Raw genomic sequence first — 22,559 nt, 5'->3', positions numbered from 1 at the left:
CTTGTTCAAACACTCCAGACCATACTCAATCTGTTTCCCATCTGAATCTCTCCTGATTCCCGCTTATTTGCTACACACATAATGAGCCATTATATATACTCCCAGGAAGCACCATAAGGGAGCCCTCATCACAACAGTTTAGCTGTGAGCTGTGTACGGAATGGTGGGCAGTTTAGTCCCACAGAGCCGCTCCATGAGAAAGACTTGGTTATGTGTTTGCACAAAACTAACCGCCTGGAAAACCCTATGGGGAAATAACTCTGTCACATGGGTTTCCTAGAGTCAAAATAGACTAGATGGCACTCAACCACAGGGAATTGAAACCCAAACCCACAATTTTTGAGTTGATTTTGTCTCATAGAGAGCCTAAAGAACAGAGCAAAACTGCTCCTGAGGCTATGTGTTACATTTCTGGGAGGAGACACTCATATCTTTCCCTTGTGGAGTGGCTGATGGGTTCAAAGCACTGACCTTTGTGTTAGCAGGCAAATGCTTTAACCACCGAGATAAAAGGGCCCCTTGAACAACAACAGGAAGCATCATAAACATTTCCTCCTTCAGAGATTTTCCTAGAGGATGCAGGATGTTTTATCTGAGCAAGAGGAAAGCCGGTCAAAACTCCTGAATCTGTTTTTTTAAGACCTGACTCAAATGGCAACATCTTTTAGAAATCCTTCCCTCAGTGGGTGAAGGGAGATGTCGGACAGTGTAAGATATGACAAAAATAGTAATTTATAAATTATCAAAGGCACATGGGGGAGGGAGGAGCAGGAAGGAGGGGGAAAATGAGGAGCTGATGCCAGGGGCTTAAGTGGAGAGGAAATGTTTTGAGAATGATGAGAGCAATGAATGTACAAATGTGCTTTACACAATTGATGTATGTATGGATCGTGATAACAGTTGTATGTGCTCCTAATAAAATGATTTAAAAAAACCCTTCCTTCATCTCCATCAAGTAGCACTGTTAGGACCTACACGTTCCAACAACTTTCTGCATAATGAGAAATGTGACATTGCTTCTCTTTGCTCTGCTCTCCTGGCCCAGGGCTGGGGCCATGGTGTTCCCCTCTGCATGCTCAGCAACAAGAGCAGAAATGTGACATGAAGCTTTAACTTTATTTGTTTATTCCAATAGCACATTGGTTGCTGCTATTTTTGTGATCCATCGAGTTGACTTCAACTCATAGCGCCCCCTGGGACAGAACAGACTGCCCCATAAGTTTTCCTAGGCTGTCACCTCTATGAGAACAGTTTGCCAAGTCTTGTCTCCTGTGGAGCCTCTGGTGGACATGAATCACCGACCTTCAGTTGCCAGCTGATTGCTTAACCATTGGGCCACCACGCCTCCTTATGCACTCAGGTTACGTTCATTAATTCCTCCTTCAGCTGCTCAAGCCCATATCTTTGTTTCCTATAGAAAAGGGAGAAATGTTATTTGATTCCAGAAAGGCAAGACAGGTAATTAGTGGTACGATTTTTAGCATCTATATGCTTATTAAAATTATTTAAGATGATTTTTATAATTATAATTTCTGATGATGAACCACACAATCTTTTTTATGAGAAAATGTGATCAAATTTTAGTCATTTTTTCTTAAAAACTTTTAGAATATGCTCCAAATATGATATATATATACATATATACACATATATAATTAGATTGAATGGAAAGAAGCTAATACCATCTGTGAATATCATGTGTGTTCAGTTTTGCTATGTTCGTGTTATTCGAAGAGAACATTGGTTTACTTCCAACTCTAATTTGTGTAATTATGCCATCCTAAAGCATTTAGATTTGCTGAGAGGACACTACTGAGTTCATGAGCCTTCATGCTTCCAGTGTCCCATCTTTGCCATTCCAAGAGGATTTAGACTCCTTCTCTCACCACTCAGAAGCAATGCATCGTCTAATGTGCTAGCAGACAATGGAGTCTTTAGTGTGAAAAATTTCACTTTCAATCTTGCTGTTAGACAGAGAGCATTGTAAAACTAATGAAGTTAGGTTAAAACATAACACCTTATCATTTGATCATACTTTTGACCCATTCTACATTTGATCCGATTTTTAATATTTTCTGCCTTCTCTTTAATTGAGGTTTTCTCCTGCTTTATTTTGTCATTGTCGGGTTCTTTTTCTTTGGGGAGGGGGGGTTGTTTGTTTCTCCATTTTGTTTTGTATGTGTATTCTGTATATAAAATCCAGGATAGGTAAATCTATAGAGACAGTAACTGGACAAATAATTATCTTGGGACACCACAGGGGAGGCTGGAGAGCAATGGGATACTAACATCAGTAAGCACAAGAAAGAAGAAAATATTCTAAAATTGACTGTGGTGATGATTGCTTAACTCTTCTCAATATGATAGAACTAATAGCTTGTATCAAATGTAAATGATATACCAATAAAAAAGAGATCAGAACCTTAAGAAAAGGTTAAATCAATTGACTTTGGAACCATGTCAACCACACTGTTTATCAACAGAACATGTAATCAAGTTTTAGTCATTTTTGCATAAATATGTTTAGAACTTGCTCCAAATATTGTATTTTCATGGATATCTACTTGAAAGGCAGCAGACGAAAGAGTTTGGGATCAGAAAAATCAAAAAGTGTTTCCACATGCTTATCAAGAGTGAGGCGTGGCAGTCAGAACGTATCTGATCCCGTTTTAGAGACCCTCCCATGGAGAGCCTCATACACAGTGACACACAAATAAGAGAGAGAAGAACAATAGGCATTGAAGTCAGAGATGGAGCCAGAGGATCAGAACATCATAGACACACTCACACAAGCCAACAGGGTTTCAGCCTTGGGTCTACCAGTGAAGGCATACATGCCTACAGCCGAGAAGACAGGCTTTCAGAGCAGCAGTTGGAGAACTTCTGGCCGAGAAGTGGCTGAACTGGAGCACAAGTAGAGAAGGTTCTAAAAGAGAGGTATATTTCTTTCCCATCTGTGTTCTCTCACTTTGCCAATTTCCATTAAACACCCCATTTTTTTGAGTTCTGCAAATTCCACCAGTTGCAGGCAGAAGGATCTTCCAGGAGTCTCAACATTTCTCATTTCATACTCCGCCTTTTTAGTAGCCTGCTCAATGTCGTTACACATGACAGTCAAAAGAACCTTCGTGATCTTAATCAGCTGGGGGAGCTTATCTGCCTGACAAGTGGCTGGGGCCTGAAGATAGCCATCAACACCATGAATCAACCTAGTTTCACTGTCCTTCTGGAGGACGCTGTGAAAAGAAGTCCACCGAGTCCTGTACAAGAGTAATGGTCATCGCTGGATAGCTCACTCAATGAGCGAAATGAACACGGGCAAAATGAGCAGAGCAGGCCTCGCCCTCCCAACCCCACAAGGGCAGTCCAGGTAGGTATGGGCCGTTCTTTGTTCAAGTCACACTGACTCAGGGGCTCAAGAGAGAGAGATCAATTAATGGCCATAGGCACAGGCACATCTGGTGCAATTCATATATTGAATATTAGGAAATCCTTTGCTTTATTTTTTTTGGCGTGGCAGTAGCTCTTTTTGGCTGATGAAATGGGAGGAGTTTTCAGCTTGTGAACTGGTAACAGCAGATTGTCTGACCATGGTTGTTGTTGGTAGTGTGTGTCATTGAATTGGTTCTAACTCACTGGGTTATGTTCGATGATGCTGGGCGGCTATGGGAGAAAGAGGAGGGTTTCTAGTCCCATACAAATTTACAGTCTCGGAAACCCACAAGGGCCAGTCTATACCGTCATTATAGGGTCACGATGAGTCGGAATGAACTCATAGTTAATTGGTCAGTGAGTTGGTTTCGGATTGGCTGGATCTGGACTCGATGCACCACAGGATGAAACACTGTCTGGTTCTGTCCCAGCCTCATAGTTGCTACGTTTCACCCCATCATTGCAGCCACTGTGCCAATCCATCGGGTTGAGGGTTTTTCTCTTTTTTGCTGACCTTCTACTTTACCAAGCATGATGTCCTTTTTCAGGGACTGGTCTTTCCTGATAACGTGTTTGAAGCACAGGAGATGGATTCTCTCCATCTTTGTTTCTCAGGAGCGTTCTGCCTGTTTGCTGTTCTGGCAGTCCGCGGTGCATGCGATATTCTTCACTGAAACCATCATTCAAATGCATCAATTCTTCTGCAGTCTTTCTTATTCATGATCCAGCTTTCACACTGACATGAGGTGAATGAAAATAGCATGGATTGAAGCCTCAAAGTGACAAGTGACCCTTCAAAGGGTTGAAGTAGAACTGTCAGTATGGTTTCCTAGGTTGCACATTTTTACCAGAGAGGATCACTAAGTCTTTTCTTTCATAGAGTAGGTCGTGGGTTCAAACTGCCAACCTGATGGTGAGAAAGCAGCAGGGTGCATGGCCATTGTGCCCTCAGTACTCTCCCTTTTAACAACGATTCCCAATTGTCACTCACTGCCATTGAGATGAGTATGACTTACAGAACAGGATAGAACTGCACCTGTGGGTTTGCAAGACTCTAACTGTGTACAGAAGAACCCTGGTGACATCGTGGTTATGTGTTGGGCTGTGGCCCCCAAGGACAGCATTTCAAACCCCCCAGCAGCTCTGTGAGAGAAAGACTGGGCCTTCTACTCCCATAAAAAGTTACAGTCTTGGAAACGCACAGGGACATTTCTACTCTGCCATACAGGGTCATGATGAATCCCTATCCATTTGAGGGCAGCCAATGCTTCTTTCTTTCCTTTTAACTGTTTACAAGTGTAGAAAGCCTGATCTTTCTCCCACCGAATGGCTGCTAATTTTGGACTGCTGACCTGGTGGTGAATAGCCCAACACATAACCCCCAATGCCACCAGGCCTTCTAATAGCAGAAGGTCCTATTTGGGGTATGAGGCACGGGACACGGTACTACAGTTCTTGTTTCTGGGTCCGAAGTGTCTTAAAAAACAGAAGCTTTACAAAGTGGCCTTTTGCTCCTAAAGGTGAGTTCATAGGTTAAAACTCCCCTTTTAAAAGCTTTGGAAGTTAGTTGAGTATTGCGAGTGGTTTGAGACTGGCTGCTCACCACAGGTTGATAGCTAGTACCCAATCGCCATGGAAGCAAAGCAGGCAGACTGCTCCCATACAGATTCAAGTCAAGAAAGCCCATATGGACTTAAAGTAAGTGCAAAAATTAAGTATATTCTAAAGCTTTCAATGGGACACTATTCTTCATTAACCTTGTCTGAGGATGGAAGCAGGGAGAGATGCCATTTAAACCCTTCCGAGTTATTCCTTTACTGCCCTTGGGATGAAATTGTGTATGCCTTTGGCAACCTATATTCAGAATAGTCAGAAACTTTTCTATGGTAAAAAGTCTGTGAGGTAAATAGATAAATGCATCTCTCTCTTTTTCTTTTCATTTTTATTCCCCAGCATAGATAACTGGAAAAGCTCCTGGTAAATACTGAATTGCGAGTCGGAAGACTTGCTGTGGTGTTTGCCTCATTTTAGTCACTGATAATGCAGTGATGTTGGCTGTGGGTGGCATGACAACTTTTCCCTTGCCTAACAACCAAAAGGTTCATGGTTCAAATCCACTTTTGACTGCCATCAAATCAATGCTCACTCGTGGTGACTCCCTGTGAGTTTCTGAGACTGTGACTGTATATGGGAGTAGAAAGCCCAGCCTTTCTCCCTCAGAGCTGTTGGTGGTTTCGAACTGCTGACTGTGAGGATGAAAGCCCAACATATAACCACTACACCACCAGAGCTCTTCAAATCCACCTACTGGCAAGAAAATCAAACAGAGCTCTGTTCTACTCTGTAACATACAGGGCCACTATGAGTTGGAATCAATTACAACAATGGATTATTTTGTATAAAGAGAAGATAATAATAAATCCAACTACACAAAACCCCCTCTTCTGTCAGTCTAGGGCTCTGCCTAGGGAGCTAGACTATTTTCTAATGGTTGCATTTCTGTTAAACTTCAAAGTGTGTCTGAAATCCCGCTCTCAGAAATCGCTCCCCAAGGAGAACAGCTACTGCGCAAGGGTGCCCCATCCTCACCACCACAAACATGGATGGCGTTTTTGAAGAAGGAACTGGAATTCCTGGGGGTGAGTGAGGCTCCTCCAACCTTGACTGGAATGATCTGGAAAGATTATGTGATTGTATAAGCCACGTACCCCTCTTGGGTTCATAAGGGAGTGAGACATTTTAGAGGTGGATAAAGAATTGGCACTAACTGGGCACTTTGGAGAGGAGAGAAGCATTTCTTCACGAAACCTTTAAGTTCCCAGATGATGAATGGCAAACAGGACTTGCCGACTCTGATCAGCTACTGGTCAGTTAATGGAATGTGCTAGTTCCAAGGATTCAGGAGCTCTAGCTTCCCTTAGACAAATAAAACAGGAGTGATGTCCATCATGTCGCTGTGAAGAAATGTCCTGATCATCCTAGGAAATGCCCCTATTGATTCTTTTACTGGCTAGGTGATACCACAAGGTCTCTCCTTTAGAACCCTAGTGCCTGAAGTGACATCTCATATTTGACCTCAAGTATAAGAAAAGTGATTCAATCGTGTGAAAATATTCCCATATTCCATAAAACCCAAGCTCTGTTGTTGTTGTTGTTTACAGGTAACACAAGTTCTGGTTGGTCTGTTATGCTTTTCCTTTGGAACAATTGCTTACTCTTTCATCAATATGTCAGAATTTGAAGGAAAGATTTTTTCATCATTCAGAGCAGGGTACCCATTCTGGGGAGCAATATTTGTAAGTATATTTCTTCTTTAAATTATTTGAAAAATATTATTTCACATAGATTTTATCTTACTCATATGTTATCAGAAGTATTGGGATCACATATAAAAACAATACACACACACAGAGGGGGGCTCACAAAGCCAAGGAAAATTGAATAAAAAGATAATAGAATTTTCGAAAACCCATCATATACATGTACACGGGGCACCCCCCCCAAAAAAAAAATGGAATTTTTTTCAAAGCTATGTATTTAAATTTTTTATAAAAACAACCCTGTCACTGTCAATGTACTCTCCATTACAGTGAATACATTTGTCAAATCTGCGAGTCCATTCTTGGAAACATTTTTCAAACTCATCTGTTTGGGTGGCTGACAGCACCTCCCTCGTTTTTCTTCATCGATTCTACATCATCATATCGCTGTCCTTTCATGTCCCTCCACATTCTCAGAACCAAAAATTAGTCGTATGGAGCGAGGTTAGGTGAGTAAGGTATGTGGGGAAGAGAGGCATGCTGCTTTTTTGCCAAAAACTGGTGCCCTGAGACAGCTGTGTGAGCAGGTGCATTGTCATGGGGACAAAACCAGTTCCCCATCCCACAAGTCAGGCCTTTTTGGTCGCATACTGTTGCACAATCTTTTCAGAACCTCTTAACAGAAAGCTCGATTAAGGGTCTGATCTGGTGGAAGGAACTCCAAATGCCCTATCCCCCCACATCAAGAAGAGCTTTTTCTTGTGTTGTTTTTTGTTGGGGGGGGAGTTCCCCCCTCATATTTCATATACAATATTCATATATACTTACAATTGTGAGAATGGCACAGGACCATGAAACCTTTCCCTTAGTTGTACATAGAGCCACTGAGTCAGAACCAACCTAACAGCACCTAAACATTACTTACCTAAAGAGAGATAGCAAGCTGCCTCAGGGCTCGGTGGTCAAATTGTCCGTTGCTAACCCAAAGCTTGGCGGTTTGAATCCAACAGTGACTTTGCTGAAGAGAAGCCTGGTGGCCTGTTGCTGCAGAAATTACAGCCCAGGAAACACCTTCTGAGATAGTTCTGCTCTGTTACAGAGTCACTATGAGTAAATAATGAAACACATGAGCATCCTCCTTACTGTAGTAGATTTCCTGCAGGTTACATACGCTAGCATGCTTTTATCAGAGGAGAAATCAATGCTAACAAAAGTTACATTGACCCAGGGACATATATAGCTCAATAGAAATTAAATTTAGGGTTCTTAGAATCCAATTCTCAGCAAATGTCCCTGGCACTAATCATCGATAAACGTATCACATTGAAGGAAGGGAAAGGAGCTTGGTGAGGTGAAAAGAGCAAGGTCAACAGGCATTCGGTAGACTTGAGTGTCATCCTATTGTTTCGGACCCATCGCAGCCTTATGCACAACCGAAGGAAACCCTGCCCGGTCCTGCACCATCTCACAATTGTCCTTCTGCTTTAGTCATTGTGGCAGCTGGTGCGCCCCAGCAACTCTTTTTCACGGTATCTCTCTATTATTTCATTGTCTGGAAAAGAGATGGCTTGAGGAGTTCACAAACATATATAGTTTCATTGAGGTATAATTGACATTAAATAATTTGTATATATTTAAAGTATATAGTTTGGCATATGCGCACATATGTGAAATTACCACCATAGTAATATTGTAGATAAACACATCCATCAGCTCTCAATTTTTTGTGTGCTACTTTTTAATTCCCTCCTCCTTCCACTCTCTATCTTTAGGTAACTTGGGATCTCCCTTCCGCCACCGTCGATTAGTTTACATTATCTAGAGCAGCAGTTCTTAACCGGTGGGTCATAACCCCATTGGAGGTCAAATGACCCATTCACAGGGGTCGCCCGATTCATAACAGTAGCAAAATTACCATTATGAAGTAGCAGCGAAAATAATTTTATGTTTGGGGGGGTCACCGCAACATGAGGATCTGTATTAAAGATTTGTGGCATTAGGAAGGTTGAGAACCACTGATCTAGAGTTTTATATCCATGAGGTTATACAAAACATTCCATTGAATGTTAATTATCTACATTCCACATAATCATTTTGCATTTATTCCACATGGTTTTGTCCCTCCACATTTCAGTCACCAGGATATGTTTTAATCTAAAATCAATACATTGGATGGATGTCCTGCTACATACTTAATACTCGCACCACTTGATGAACATTCTCTTTGATGAACTGTTGCGCCACATTTTACTTGAAACACTGCTCTTACTGGCCATCCATTTAACTCGTTAGGTGTCCATCAATCCATCTGAGTCTTTAAGAGATTATTTTGAATTTAGATTATTAATGTATCCTTCCACTAAATCTTCAATCATGTCAATTTTTATAATTAATATAAGGCTATGGAATTCTTAGGTGATAAGACAGTTGACATGCTTGGTTATTAATGCAAAGATCAGTAGTTCAATTCCACCCAGAGACACTGTAAGAAAGGCCTGGCTATCTACTTTCAAAGGATTACAGCCACTGAAAACTTATACGCATGCTCTATTCTGTCACTCACGATGTTGGTGTGAGTCAAAATCAACTCAATAGCAACTGGTTTGGTTTTTGTATATGATCAATGAAATGCTAAACACTGTATACATATACAAAATACACATGCTTCTTGGCCAAAGGAGCTGCTAGTGCAAAGCAGTGGGTGTACATATACATAAATAGTTGCAGTAAAGTGAGAGTCATGCCCTATCTCATGCAAGACTTTGCTAATCCTTTAGTGGTCCATAGATGGGCACTGTCGGTGGCACCTGGTAGCATAAGAGAGATACAATCACTGACCCAAAGAATATAATAAATGTCATTGAATTGGGCACGTGGAAACTGTTAAATTGATGTACGTTTTGCTATGTATATTATCAACAACAATAGCAAAAATATTTAGTAAAGCATAAGTATGTGATATATGTCTATGCATATAGCACACACATATATATGACCTGGTAGCTCTGTGGATTGAAAGTTGAGATGCTAACTACATGATGGTTCAAACCCACCAGTTGCTCCTTTGGAAAAAGATGAGGCTGCCTATTCCCATAAAGATCTGTGGTCTTAGAAACCCTGTGTAGGCTTGCTATGAGTCAGAATTAGATGATGACAGTGGACGTAGATATAAAGTGGAGGTCTGCATTTTAACCAGACCTCCAGGCAATTCATGTGAACATTTAATTTCGAGAACAGCTCTCTTGGAACTAAGCATAAGGGAGTACTAGGCTCCCTGGGAACCATCATGAATAGCTTTATAGAAGGCCCAATATTTTACCTAATGTTTGAAGAATAGAAGTGAATGGGGTTATAGAGAATTGTAGAGATTCACTGTGGTCTTTCCCTCTCCTGTTGGTACAGTTTGGCATTTCTGGAATTTTGTCAATTATATGCGAAAGGAAAACCACAGCATATCTGGTGAGTTTCAAGTCTTTGTCAATCATTGAGAAGGTAAGCAAAATGGAATGTGAGGCCTTTTGCTAGCAACACGCTCACATTTCTATATTGTTAATGACTGTGGGCATGTGAAGGAGCCCTGGTGACACAGTGGTTAAAGTGTCCAACTGCTAAACTAAGGACTGGCATTCTGAACCCACAAGTCTCTCTATGGGAGAAAGACGTGGCAGTCTGCTCCAGTACGGATTTACAGCAGTCGAAACCCCGAGAACAGTTGTAATCTGTCTTGCTGGGTACATATGAATTGGAATGGATTGCACAGCAGGGAGAAGGTAGGGTAGGTAGGCATGGACAAAATGGTTGTAACTAAGGGCTCAAACATAACAAAGATTTTTGAAGATAGTGCAGGACCAGACAATGGTTCATCCTGCTGTACTTGGGATCGCTCTGAGTCACAACAGACTCAATGCCCTCCAATAGCAACATTTGTGCAGAATGCTTTTTTGCTGCAGAAATGGAATGTAATCATGAAAACAGAAATGCAGTATAATCATCTAAGGAAGAGTAAAATATCACTCCCTTGATATCTAACCTGGTTATTATTATGGCTAATAAATGTCCCCACGCCCATCTTGGCCTTGTGTCACATATGATCCGATGAATAACTTATCTCCAATAAAGAAGATGATTTGAGAAGAGACTGTGAGTGTCCACGTGGTTCTTCTTGAATGCCGCCCAGTGTGACAAGCATTCCCTGGTTTTCTTAAGTGTGTCAGGTTATAGGGACCGATCCTACCGGAGGTGATGACAGGAGGAATTTTTGTCAAAGCAGAAAATGTCAACGTGCTCTTCAACCCGTGCAGGCTGGCACCTGTCCCTGAAATGTTGTTGTTATGTGTCATTGAGTCCGTTCCAACTCCCAGTGACCCTGTCTGTGTTCCTCAGAAGGAGTCACTGCTTGGTCCTACCCCATCCTCACAATTGTCCTCATGCTTGTGCCGATTATTTAGCCACTGTGTCAATCCTTCTTGTGGAGGGTCTTCCTCTTTCTCGTTATCCTCAACTTTATCACGCAGGATGTCCTTGAAATAGAAGGGGTTTCTTGAACACCCTGGCAAATGCAGGGCCAGGTAACAATATTTCTCTGTTCCATCAGGTACAAGGCAGACTGGGAACAAACATTGTCAGCACTGTAGCATCAGGGATAGGGATCTTCATCCTCCTCATCAACCTAGAGGCGAGTTGGTCTTATCTCTACGGCTGCCCAGAGGCTGATGAGAATGACACTTGTTTTGCGGCCTCTTTTTCCACGGTAAGAATTTCACGTATGATGACTGAGATACTGAATCTTAATCTAATTAAAAAAGCCCTCTTTTCCTCTTCCAATAGTTTCTCATAATCTCAATCATGCAGCATTATGTTTGGTAGGTCAATGCTGTTTGGAGAGATAGGGCAGGCTGGGAAAAATTGTGGTTCTCTGTTGTGAGTGCTGAACTATTTTAACTGCTAACCACATAACCATCTCCTAGTTCTCCCCACTGTGCTGAGTGTACGGTGGAGGATAATAGCTGTAGCTGTGGTAAGGTCCTACTTTGGGGGCATCTCCTCTGTGCCTCTAATTTCCTTTTGTCACTTTTAAAAAAATTGTGAAATCATTTCAGATGTACACATAGCTGTAAAAATAGTACACATGATTCCTATAGGCCCTACAACTAAATACCACAAACATTAATTTTTCACATTTCCATTACTATTTTCTAGGATCTCTAGAGACATAGTGGTTATGTTTGGGTTGTCAACCACAAGGTTGGCAGTTCTGAACCACCAGCTACTTCTCAGGAGAAATATGGGGCTTTCTACTCTGGTAAAGAGTTACAGTCTTGGAAACACAGAGGCAATATACCCTGTTATATAGTGTTGCTATGAATTAGCAGGGACTCAATAGCAGTGAATTACTATTCTCTGCCTCATTCCAACTTCACCCATTCTCCCAACAAAGTCCTTTTTGTTGCAAACTGACTCTTTCCTGGCCCAAGAACCCAGGTGGCTTTTATTTCTCATACACTTATTTAGCATTCGGTGTTGTAAAATAAATGATGGCTGTAGATATTTAGAGAGCACAGCCTTTTCTAACTGCTGTTTGTTGTTGTTGCTGGTGGACGGTCAATAGGAATTTGTGGCTATGCTCCTGTTCCTCACCATCCTGGAGCTTTGCTGTGCTGTGTCTACTATGATCTATGGCATTGGAGACTTATTCAAGCAAGATACGGTAAGTAGAAGATTGATACTAATTACAAGCTAAAGTAAATTACTTAACCTTAACCTTAAATTAGCTTTAGCTTTCATTTCTGGGCTGTTCTTCCAGAAAACGGTCTCTCAGTAATTCAGTTTCCAAGTCTCCTATTTTAAACCTCATATTACACTCACAAGTGGCATTAATTTCATGGTATATCCCCGACTGATATGGGGCTAGAATAGGATCTTTATAATTTTGGAAAATTCAGATGTCTCTCGCCATGTTCTGAGCATGAAAGATGAATATGCAGGTAATGTTGTGATGGAATTATTCAAGTATTTGGACTTAAATTTCTAAGGATAGCTCCTTTGAACTCATTCCTAGTCTCTTTTTACTCCCTATCCCTTGGTTTTTACCTTTCCACTTTCTCTTAAATCTCCCCTTTAACACATGACAGAACCAAAATCCCAAACCAAACCAGCTACCATTGAGTCAGTTTTAACCCACAGTGACCCCATGTGTGTTAGAGCAGAACTGTGCATCATTGTTGTTGTTTTTATCAGGTTTATTAGCACCTTATCCACATATCATATAATTCAATAATTCAATCATATAAAGAAGAGTTGTACAATTGTCATCATATTCAATTCTAGAACATTTTCTTCTTCCTTTCAGTCATTATTATTCATGTATTTATTTATTTTTCTAATTGTGGCAAAAATATACACAACAGAACATTCTCCAATTCCACAACGTTTGTTTGTATAATTCAGTGTCATCAATTACACTCTTCATTCTGGACAGCCATAATTGATATCTTTGTCCAAATTATTCTACCACCATCGACATAAACTCACTGTTGCCTGTGCAATAACTCTTACCCTTCGCCTCTGGTAACCATTGTCCAAGTCCTCCCCCCCCCACCCCCGTTGTTTTCTTGATATAGTAATCACATGTATACTTCCATTGTTAAATCACTTTTAAGATGATTTGTATAATCACAATCAGCCCTACTGTTTCCTCCCACATTCTCTCCCACATTCATTGTTTGTTCCTCAAATCCCCTCATCCTCCCTAGCTCCCCGCCCCCGCCCCCCCTCCGCACCTTTCTATCCGCTATAAACTCTTGCTTCAGTTATTATCTCTATGCATCTTATCTTTCTGTGTTTCACAATCTGGGAAACCCAACAGACACAAAAAAGTAAGACTGAAATAAAGTGGTAAGAATAAAATGATAATTATGTAAATTAAAAATACAAATGCTGAGTAAGAAAAAAAAAAAAAGACCACCATCAATTTTTAAAAAGCCAGGGGGAAATTTTTTGTCGTGAAACAAGCAAGAAATACTTGCACCTAGAACAAATTCAGGTTGGGCCAAGAGGGAGGTCAACTGACCAAATATCAAGTTTGATCCAGCATAATCAAGTTTACAATGATCTGATAGTAAAGCTGTTTGAGACCTTTGCCTGTGGCTAGAGGGGATCTGCCAGGAGCTTCATATGACTAGATACTTGGCAGATGGATTTAGGACTCCCAATGTCCTCCATAGGCTTCTACAAATTGGGTATTCACAATTTAAGCTCTGATACATTTCCCTTCATCATATTTGGATTTTATTATTGTCATTTTTGGATCACAAGTTGGTGTGCTTTTTCCATGTGGGCTTTGTTGACTCCTCACTTAGATGGTTGCTTGTTTAAATCCAAGTCTTAAAAACCCCAGACACTATCCCGATTGATAGACGGGCACCATCTGCTTTCTTCACCACACCTTGCTGTAGCAACCTTATCTTCAGTGATCATTTCATGAAGGTGAGTATTGAGCAGGACCATGTTATCAGAACTACTGTTCTTGGATTGGGGCTAGAGCTAAGTGAGAGCCCAGAATCCATCTGCTTGTCCCCGGGATATACACGACTCAGGTTTTCTCTTGCACTTGAATGATGTCAAAATCAACCCCTCATAAGACCAACTACAGCAACAAAAACAACAAACCAACCAGCAAACAACCAAACAAAGAAACAAAAACAAACAAAAGACAGGGCAACAAAATGCCATAGAAACAAAAAAGTCAAACAATGTCAATCATTCCATGGGGGTATAAGGCGGTTGACTAATAATATTGTCAATTTTCCTAAAGACACAGCCCTCTGGACACTGTTGGTATATGAAGTCTGTGGAAGTACAATTTCATCTTGGACTGCAACTCGTGTGTTGTTGCCCTGCACAGTTTGATCTTCCATTCAATTGAGCTCTGTTTATCCTAAGCATGGGGATTGGTGCCAAGGGGAAATTTCCTGGATCAATTCGTAGACGTGCAGATCCATGCCAACAGATCAAAACCTGCTGTATCACTGCAAGGGGGGGCATCAAGGTACTAAATATATGGTGATTCTGGGTCCCTTTCTACTGGTCACCCACCAAACCAGGGGTTCCTCCCAAGGTCCAATGACCACCATTTCCACAGACCCAGGGTTGCCTGTCTTGGCTTCCTCTCCTCTCTGGGTATCCCAGTGCTCAGTCACCATTGGTTTTTTAACTGATTTTCCAGAAACAGACCATTAGACTTTTATTCTAAAGCATTTCTTGGTGACCTTGAACCTAAAACCTTTTGGATAGCTATTGCACACTCACCACTTCACTGTCCAGGGACTCCTAACTTGTGATCCTTGTTGGGTGCTATGAAGTTGATTCTGACTTATAGGAATATGTGACAGAGTAGAACTGCCCAAGGCATTTCCTAGACTTTAATAATCATGGAAGCAGATCACCAGACCTTTCTCCCGCGGAGGTGCTGAGTAAGTTTGAATGGCCAACATGTCACCACCAGGGATCCTCTCATGCATGTCTACCATTGCCTTCCCTACCCATTCTATTTATTTATTATTATTATTTTTTTAATCAATTTATTGGGGCTCATACAATTCATCACAATACATAGATCAATTGTGTAAAGCATATCTATACATTTGTTGCCCTCATCATTCCCAAAATTCGCTTGCCTCTTGGGTTCCCGGAATTTGGGGGCTCTTACAGCTCTTATAACATTCTACTTTTTATATGTGAAAAAGAATCACTCTGTTTAGTCTTTTCCTTAAGCCTCACTTTCCTTCTAAGTCAAGTACACATATTTTTCAGACTTGTTATTGCAGACAAGAGCAGAGCCTTATTCACCATGCCATTCAGTGACTGCCAACTGCACCTCACCTGCTGCTCCAATACTGCTCATCAAGAGCTTCAAAGGGAATGTTTAGAGTTTTCAGAAGAGAGGGCAACCAGCCAACAGTGACAGCAATATAAACACAGGACAGGGGAAGTATAAGGAGGGGACTAGAGAAGACCTGAATGATACATTGAAGCCTGAAGCAGAAGTACAGCTTAGGGGGACACAGGGGGGCTACAAATAAGGTAGGAAGGTGTGTGAAGGAGTAAGAAATATAGAACATCAAAATGATGAGAGGAGGTTACCAAACATCATTGAGTGAAAATCTGAGAGAAATTTTACAACGTTTTATAGCAGGATTAACCTTCTTAGAACATTCTGCCTCACTCTCTACCTATTTGATATGACACCTTATTCCTAAAGGTGAGTTTATCATTTCATCTTTCTTCCAGGACCTCAAAGATGGATGGCTTTGTCAAGGACATTTCAAAAGCAATAAACATTTAAAAATTTTATTATTGAGCTAGAATTGATATATCACACTATTCCATAGTTCAGTGATATAAAGGAGAGCTGTGCAACCATCACTGAAATCCACATTGGGACCTTTTCCATCTTTTACACACTGATGTTGACTCCCAGGCCCCCCCCCCCACCCTCCCTTTCCATGGCTCCAAACAATCACCTATTCCATTACCATCTTCCTAATTCCACTCAGCCCAGTTTCCCCACAGAGTTAAATCTACAAGACAGACAACACACCACAAACTTGATCCATCCACAGTGACCGTCTGGGAACTATAAAGACCTCCACCTGAGATAAGGCAGAGACTATTAAACATTAGAATAATTTCACATTGTGACCATAAGGAAATCAAAGTACAAGTTGCTACATCTAGTCTAACGGCAGTTGCTAAAATCCCCTTTACAATGGTCTTTGTCTGATATTTATGCACAAAAGCCGATCAGATGGATTCCATAGAGAAAGCCTAAAGGGGGAAAATCACGAAGAGAGAACTAATTTTAGAATCAGTAATTTAGGGGCTTCAGGAGTTGCTCACTTCTATTGTGGAGTAAAACTAGTGCTTCCCCCTCTGGAATCATAGCAGCCAAAGGAAACTTCTGCCCTAAGACTAAAAGCATGATTTATTCCCTCAAGTTTTGTTATAGGTGTCGTTGTGTGTCCCGGAGTAGATTCTGACTCATAGAGACCCGATGGACACAATAGAATCAGTCGTGTCACTAAGGCTTGTGTGAGACAGTGAGAGAATGTATGGTATCATCTTTCCTCCCATAATAGTGTTACTCCTTAGTAATCACCAATTTTAATCATAGAAAAATACGTAACCAATACAGTTGTAAATTGCTTGAATGCAATATTTCTTAGATTGTACAAATATTAATAGCTGAAGTGATTTATAAAATATTTCTATTTTAAGTGATAACATTATTAGTTAAAATGAGCAGATTTTTCCTTTAATTATTATTTAATTCTCAAAAAGTTATTGAAATGGTTTCACAATACGAATTGCTCCGATAGTGTAGGTAAAACACTAGAAAATTTGACAAAATCCGTGACTGTAAGAAAACAGCAGCAAGGAAAACAACAGTGTATACCTGTGCGAGGGCAGATGAAGCCACGTGATTTGACGTGTCATTGTAATTGGGTAACACGGATAGCTCTGACAAGCTTGCATTAAGCCAAACTCATCGCTATCTGATAAATTCTGACTCTTGGTCATCCTGTAAGACATGGTAGATCTGCCTCTGTGAGTTTAGAGACTACCTCTTTGCAGGATGAGAAAGTCCTATCTTTCTCCCATGGCGTGGCTGGTAGTTTCAAATTGCCGAATTTCTGGTTAGCTGCTCAATGCATAACATGCCCTGGAGCCTTGATGGCTTAGTGGCTAACCTGTTGGGCTGACCGCAAAGTCAGTAGTTGGAAACCACCAGCTGTACCGTGGGAAAAAGACGAGGCTTTCTATTCTAAAGTCTCAGGAACCTTTAGGGACAGCTCTACCCTGTCCTATAGGGAATCCACTATGAATGGGAAGCCACTGAATGGCAGCGAGGATCTCATTAGAGGGGTAAAACATGAATTAGGATAGAGTCTTAAGTATATTGATACAAATAAATAGGACGGAGATGAGGTTTTCTACTTCCTTAAAGAGTTCGTTCCAGTCTTGGAAACTCACAAGGGTGGTTATACCCTATCGCGATGACTCAATGGGAGGGACATTTTTTGAAGCTGGGTTTAAGGGGGAAAAAAATCAAACTACAGAGATCTTTTTATAAGAAATAGTGCATATCTGCTAAAACATGGAACAGAAATTTTATTGACAGTCTGATAGTCTCACTTTGTGGGGTTTGCACCTTCCACATCCTCTAGTAACGCCGTTGAGTAGAACTGCCCCACGGGATGTCTAAGGCTATAATTTTTACAGAAATTAGTTGCCATATCTCTTTTCTGAAGAACAGCTGGTGGGTTCAAATTGCAGGCTATTTGCCTACTTGCTAAGTGCTTAACCACTGAAACACCAGGCCTCCTACTTTGTCATACAAAAAATAATAAAAATCACACTCACTGGCATCAATCAAGTCTGATTCATGGCAACTCTACAGGGAAATAAAAAGATTAGCCAATTATACTTGTACGGATCATCCATAGAGACTGTAAGTGTTGCAACAAGTGCAGTGATGCATGAACAAGCGAAGCGATAGAATCTGCAACCTCGCCATAGAAATTCTGATTTTATGATGTATCTATAAGATGGCAATTACAGCTCAAGCCCTGTTCACCAAATTCAAAAATGAGTGGGACAGATTTCGTGCCAGTTCTTACAGTGCTCAGGAGAGGAAACACATAACCAAATGAAAACAGCACAATATTCTATGTGTTACTATGGTAACATCGTTCTTTAATTTCACTATTTCTCATAATACCAGGTAGTCATGAAAAGAAAAGGACAAATTATAATATTGTCATTCCTCAAAGGTGTGTGAGTGTGTGTGTGTACTGAATTGTGATAGCATAATTGAAAACTCCTCCTCATATATATGAGTTGAATTTGAATTTTAAAAATTAATTCTGGAACACTCTATATCAGTTAGTATTTGCTGCATACTTATTTATCTATAAATCTGCCATATGGAATGTATTCGTTTCACCTGTCTGCCTTCCTGAAACATTCAATCTAATTGCCCTGGTGTGTTGCTCCTTTTCCCAAGATCAATAAGACAGAGGTCCTCTTCCAAAGATAAATAGGACAGCAGATACAAGTTGATTACTGTTGTCTTATCAAGCTGCTGTTGATTGATTTAAGTCCTTTTGGGTCCAGTTGGTCACTTGGGTCCACGTGGTCACCAATCTGGCTTGGTTTCCTGGAAACGAAGGCAATAATTAGTGTGTAATAAGGAAAACAAAACCAAAAAAAACAAAAAAAAGAAAAAACCGCTTTTGACGGGTCCTCTTGGGGAGAAAAACTTCTTTCCCTTGATGATATTCTTTTCCTTGTCAGGTTCCAGAAGATCGTGTTTATGAAGATTTAAACATATATTCTCCGATTTACAGTGAGTTGGAAGAAAGTGTGGAAACATCTCCTTCCTCTGCCTCATGAGAATTGGAACGTACTGATTCACAGTAGAGTCCATAAAGCTAAGGTCTTTGCTTAAGGGACCATCGGAAACATTTGTATTTTCTCCACAATTTGCCAGGTTTACATTATGACTTATTCCCCAGATGGTAATAAGTAAACTTTTATTTATCCAAGTATACATTCTCCCTTTTTGAGTGACCCCACCAGCTGTCATTGAGTCAATTCCAATCCACAGCCACTCCATATGTGTCAAAGTAGACCTGTGCTCCTTAGCATTTTCAATGTCTGATTTTCTGGAAGCAGCTTGCCAGACTGTTTGAGTTTGGCTGCTCTATACTCTTGCTTTCTATTGCTCTCTCTCACTCAGCCCTTCTGGGAAGTTAACTTTTTAAAACTTGCAACACATTGTATCTCTGTAGCTGTTCAAGAAGGAAAACAAGGAGATGGATGGGTAGAGAGTTGAGTTAAATATTGACATGTGGATAAGAAGTGGTCCTTAATTCTTTTTAGAGCTCACAGTAGTAACATATAGCCATGGTATAAGTCTTCTACTAGACTGTATGCTTCTTAAGAGTTAGATCCACTCAGCAAATATTTACTCAGAGCTGATGACGTGCTTGAAATCATCCACATTAATCTTCTTCACAGTGTGCATCCTGACGTTTCACACGTAGTGGGGCTCACGGATATAGGAGGATGAGTGAAAACAAAGTATTGCTACTAGGGCTTGAGTTCACAATACATGGGTTTATTCCAAACAAAACATTAAATAGGTGGGTGCTGGAAGACAAGTTCTATCGGTAACGTACTTGTCATAGTCTTGCTAGAATGCTTTTCAAATAAAGGTCCATATGTACAAATGTGCTTGATACAATTGCTGTGTGGATTGCTATAAGAGCCATAAGAGCCCCCAATTACATGATATATATATAAAATCAACATAATGACTTCCAAGGGGATCTGCTGGGCCAGTTCAAAGCGAGGTAGCTAGATCCGTTCAGCAGCTTATGGTGATTATTGCTTTTCCATTCCTAAGGGACAATATTGATAGATTTTATCCAAGGACATAGGACAATCATGGGGGCTTATGATGAAGAAGTTTTAAAAAAATTGAAAACGACATGAATGATTGAACAAAAACCCAGGAAAGTTGCAATGCGTTTCCCCCCACAGCCCCCACATAACAATGCACTTACTAATTAATTCGTTGAGGGTAACAAGGGCTTTCCTTTGAAACTTTATTGAGAAGCCTTACCCCATCTCCCCTACAGCCTGATCTTGCCCCTTCAAAGTTCTGTTTGTTATACCGACTCAGAGCATATTTAAAAATAACATGATTTGAATCCCTTGAGGATGCCCAACGTGCCATTTTGGCATGGTTTGAATTGAAGAGTGCAGAATTCTTTCGGGAAGGATAAGAGACTGGACACACCACCTTAAGAAGTGTATCGACTTGGAGGCTATTGAGACACAATAACTTCACATTTTGATATTTTTGTTTAATAAAGATTTCAACGATTTTATAGTAATACATTTTGACTTATCCTCCTCTTTGTGTGGTTGGATGAAGATTCAGGGAGATATACTACCAGGGCAGATTAGAGGTAGACTGAAAAAGGAGAAAGAGAAGATGGTGAAGGGAATTTGAAGGCAGTAATGAGGCACAATTAGAAGCGATTAGGATTAGAGGGAGTCAGATGGAAGCTTGAATAAAAGTTCTTCAAAAAGTTTCCGTTGTTGCTAAGTGCCATCAAGTCGGTTCCAAACCAGAGTGACCCTGTGCAAAACACCGCCTGGTCCTGCGCCATCCTCACAATTATTCCTATGCCGGAGCCCATGGCTGCAGCCATGGGGTTAATCCAGCTCCTTGAGAATCTTCCTCTCCTTCATTGCCCCTCTACGTTACCAAATATGATGTCCTTTCCAGGAAATTTGAATGAAAAGATAATGGCATTGTTCCATGGAATTTTTGAACCTTCCTTGTATTGAACGATTTGGGTAGGTCAATAGTGGGTTAGCAATGAATGCTTCCTGTATTGAATCTTATTATATAGAGAAAACCCAACGTGGTGTGTCAGAAATCTCACTGAATTTATGAAATAAGGATTTGAATCCACATCCCAGCACTGTTGTTTACTCGCTGAGTGAATTGTGGGAAACACACACACACACACACACACCACATGCTCATACAATGTAAATTGAAAGTACTATAGGAAAGGAAGGGATTATTGCATAAAATATATAATTTATGTGTACGCACAAGCAATCTTTAAACATACGTAATCCTTAATTGTATGTTTTTAAAATCCATTTTAGTCTAACGTTGAAGTTATCTACTCTTTAATCTTTCTTAAGTTTTTTCTTTAGTGTGTTTGGTGCTTAATCATCATACACCAGAAGCCTGGGTTGAAATGTTCTGTCTCCTTTCATGCTCACTTGTCTTTTCTCCTGTCATAAATCCACCTTGCTCTTTAAGCTTTCCAGTTCAGACCATTCCTCTCTAGATCGTGAGAATAAAATCATAATAATAATAGTAATTGTGTACATCCATGTATACACACAGATACATGTATTGCTTATAGTATATGTATTACTTATACTATATATAACTTTTTATATGCAAATATTTTACATACCAATGATAATACATTTTTTGGAGAGACAATAACAAAGTGTCTCAAGAGTCTGTGTATTGCCAGAGTCACCAACACATTCCCTGACACTGCAGTGTTCAACAATGTTTACAAATTGATTAGTAGATAATAGGGCAGTTTATTAAGCTGCTCAGAATTCAATGAGATAGACAGGTGAACATAAAGTGATCATAAATGGCAGGCTTCATTTACTGCCAACACTTGGATTAATTTATTTTCAGTTTTTGAAATACAAATTTTCATATCCAAAGTTGACTGCAGAACAAAAAATAAATCTTTTCAGCATGAAGCTATTAAGCCAAGCCTCTATTCTTGAGCAGGTGTTGATCACACCACTTTCACTAAAGATATTCTAGCTCAAACTCCTGAACCTGGTCTACTGGGAACTTTGGAAATAGAGCCAGTTAAGCTTTAAAATTATATAACAGATTGCTCTTTCTCAATGTACTCAATGTATGTAGTAATCACATAGATTGACTGAGTATGTTCAATACGTATCGCAAACATTTTTGTTTCAAGATAATACTGATAGCTGTTCCTCTCTGTCTGCCTGTTACCACTTGACCACCTCAGGTGTACTCAGAGTGTGCACCTGGAATGATTTTTCATGCTATCATTAGCTCCAATTTATCTTTTGAATTTCTAATTTTAGATCAAAATGTCCTTGAAATTCACCTATTACACACCTATTCATGCAGCCTTTATTTCTTGACCCATAATTACTTTACTCTCTCTGATGCAATGTATTATCATTTACTGTTAGTGTTGTTGTAAACCC

At 40.3% G+C, this 22,559-nt stretch overlaps 1 protein-coding gene across 1 annotated transcript; it reads left to right on the top strand.

Annotated features, from left to right (window-relative positions):
- The first annotated feature begins 3,308 nt into the window (after window positions 1–3,308).
- MS4A2 (membrane spanning 4-domains A2) lies at window positions 3,309–19,145 on the top strand. The gene is made up of 7 exons (XM_030887531.1): window positions 3,309–3,370; window positions 5,948–6,071; window positions 6,594–6,728; window positions 10,095–10,184; window positions 11,287–11,442; window positions 12,301–12,399; window positions 19,047–19,145. Exons 1-7 carry the CDS (start codon window positions 3,309–3,311, stop codon window positions 19,143–19,145), a joined length of 765 nt encoding a protein of 254 aa, XP_030743391.1.
- Window positions 19,146–22,559: the final 3,414 nt, after the last annotated feature.

The sequence above is a fragment of the Echinops telfairi genome, unplaced genomic scaffold (assembly GCF_000313985.2).
Source record: "Echinops telfairi isolate 266 unplaced genomic scaffold, ASM31398v2 ScPeMD7_7416;HRSCAF=8454, whole genome shotgun sequence".
Classification (NCBI taxonomy): Eukaryota; Metazoa; Chordata; class Mammalia; order Afrosoricida; family Tenrecidae; genus Echinops; species Echinops telfairi.
The sequence above is the reverse complement of the archived record's forward strand: the minus strand, read 5'-3'. Positions and strand labels throughout refer to the sequence as shown.

What these genes read in the sequence shown, in the direction of transcription:
- MS4A2 (XM_030887531.1), top strand. Translation starts at nt 3,309, where the DNA reads ATGAACACGGGCAAAATGAGCAGAGCAGGCCTCGCCCTCCCAACCCCA. An exon ending in CATTCTGGGGAGCAATATTT is followed by an intron (nt 6,729 to 10,094) that starts GTAAGTATATTT and finishes CTGTTGGTACAG; the next exon opens with TTTGGCATTTCTGGAATTTT. An exon ending in CTTTGTCAATCATTGAGAAG is followed by an intron (nt 10,185 to 11,286) that starts GTAAGCAAAATG and finishes CTGTTCCATCAG; the next exon opens with GTACAAGGCAGACTGGGAAC.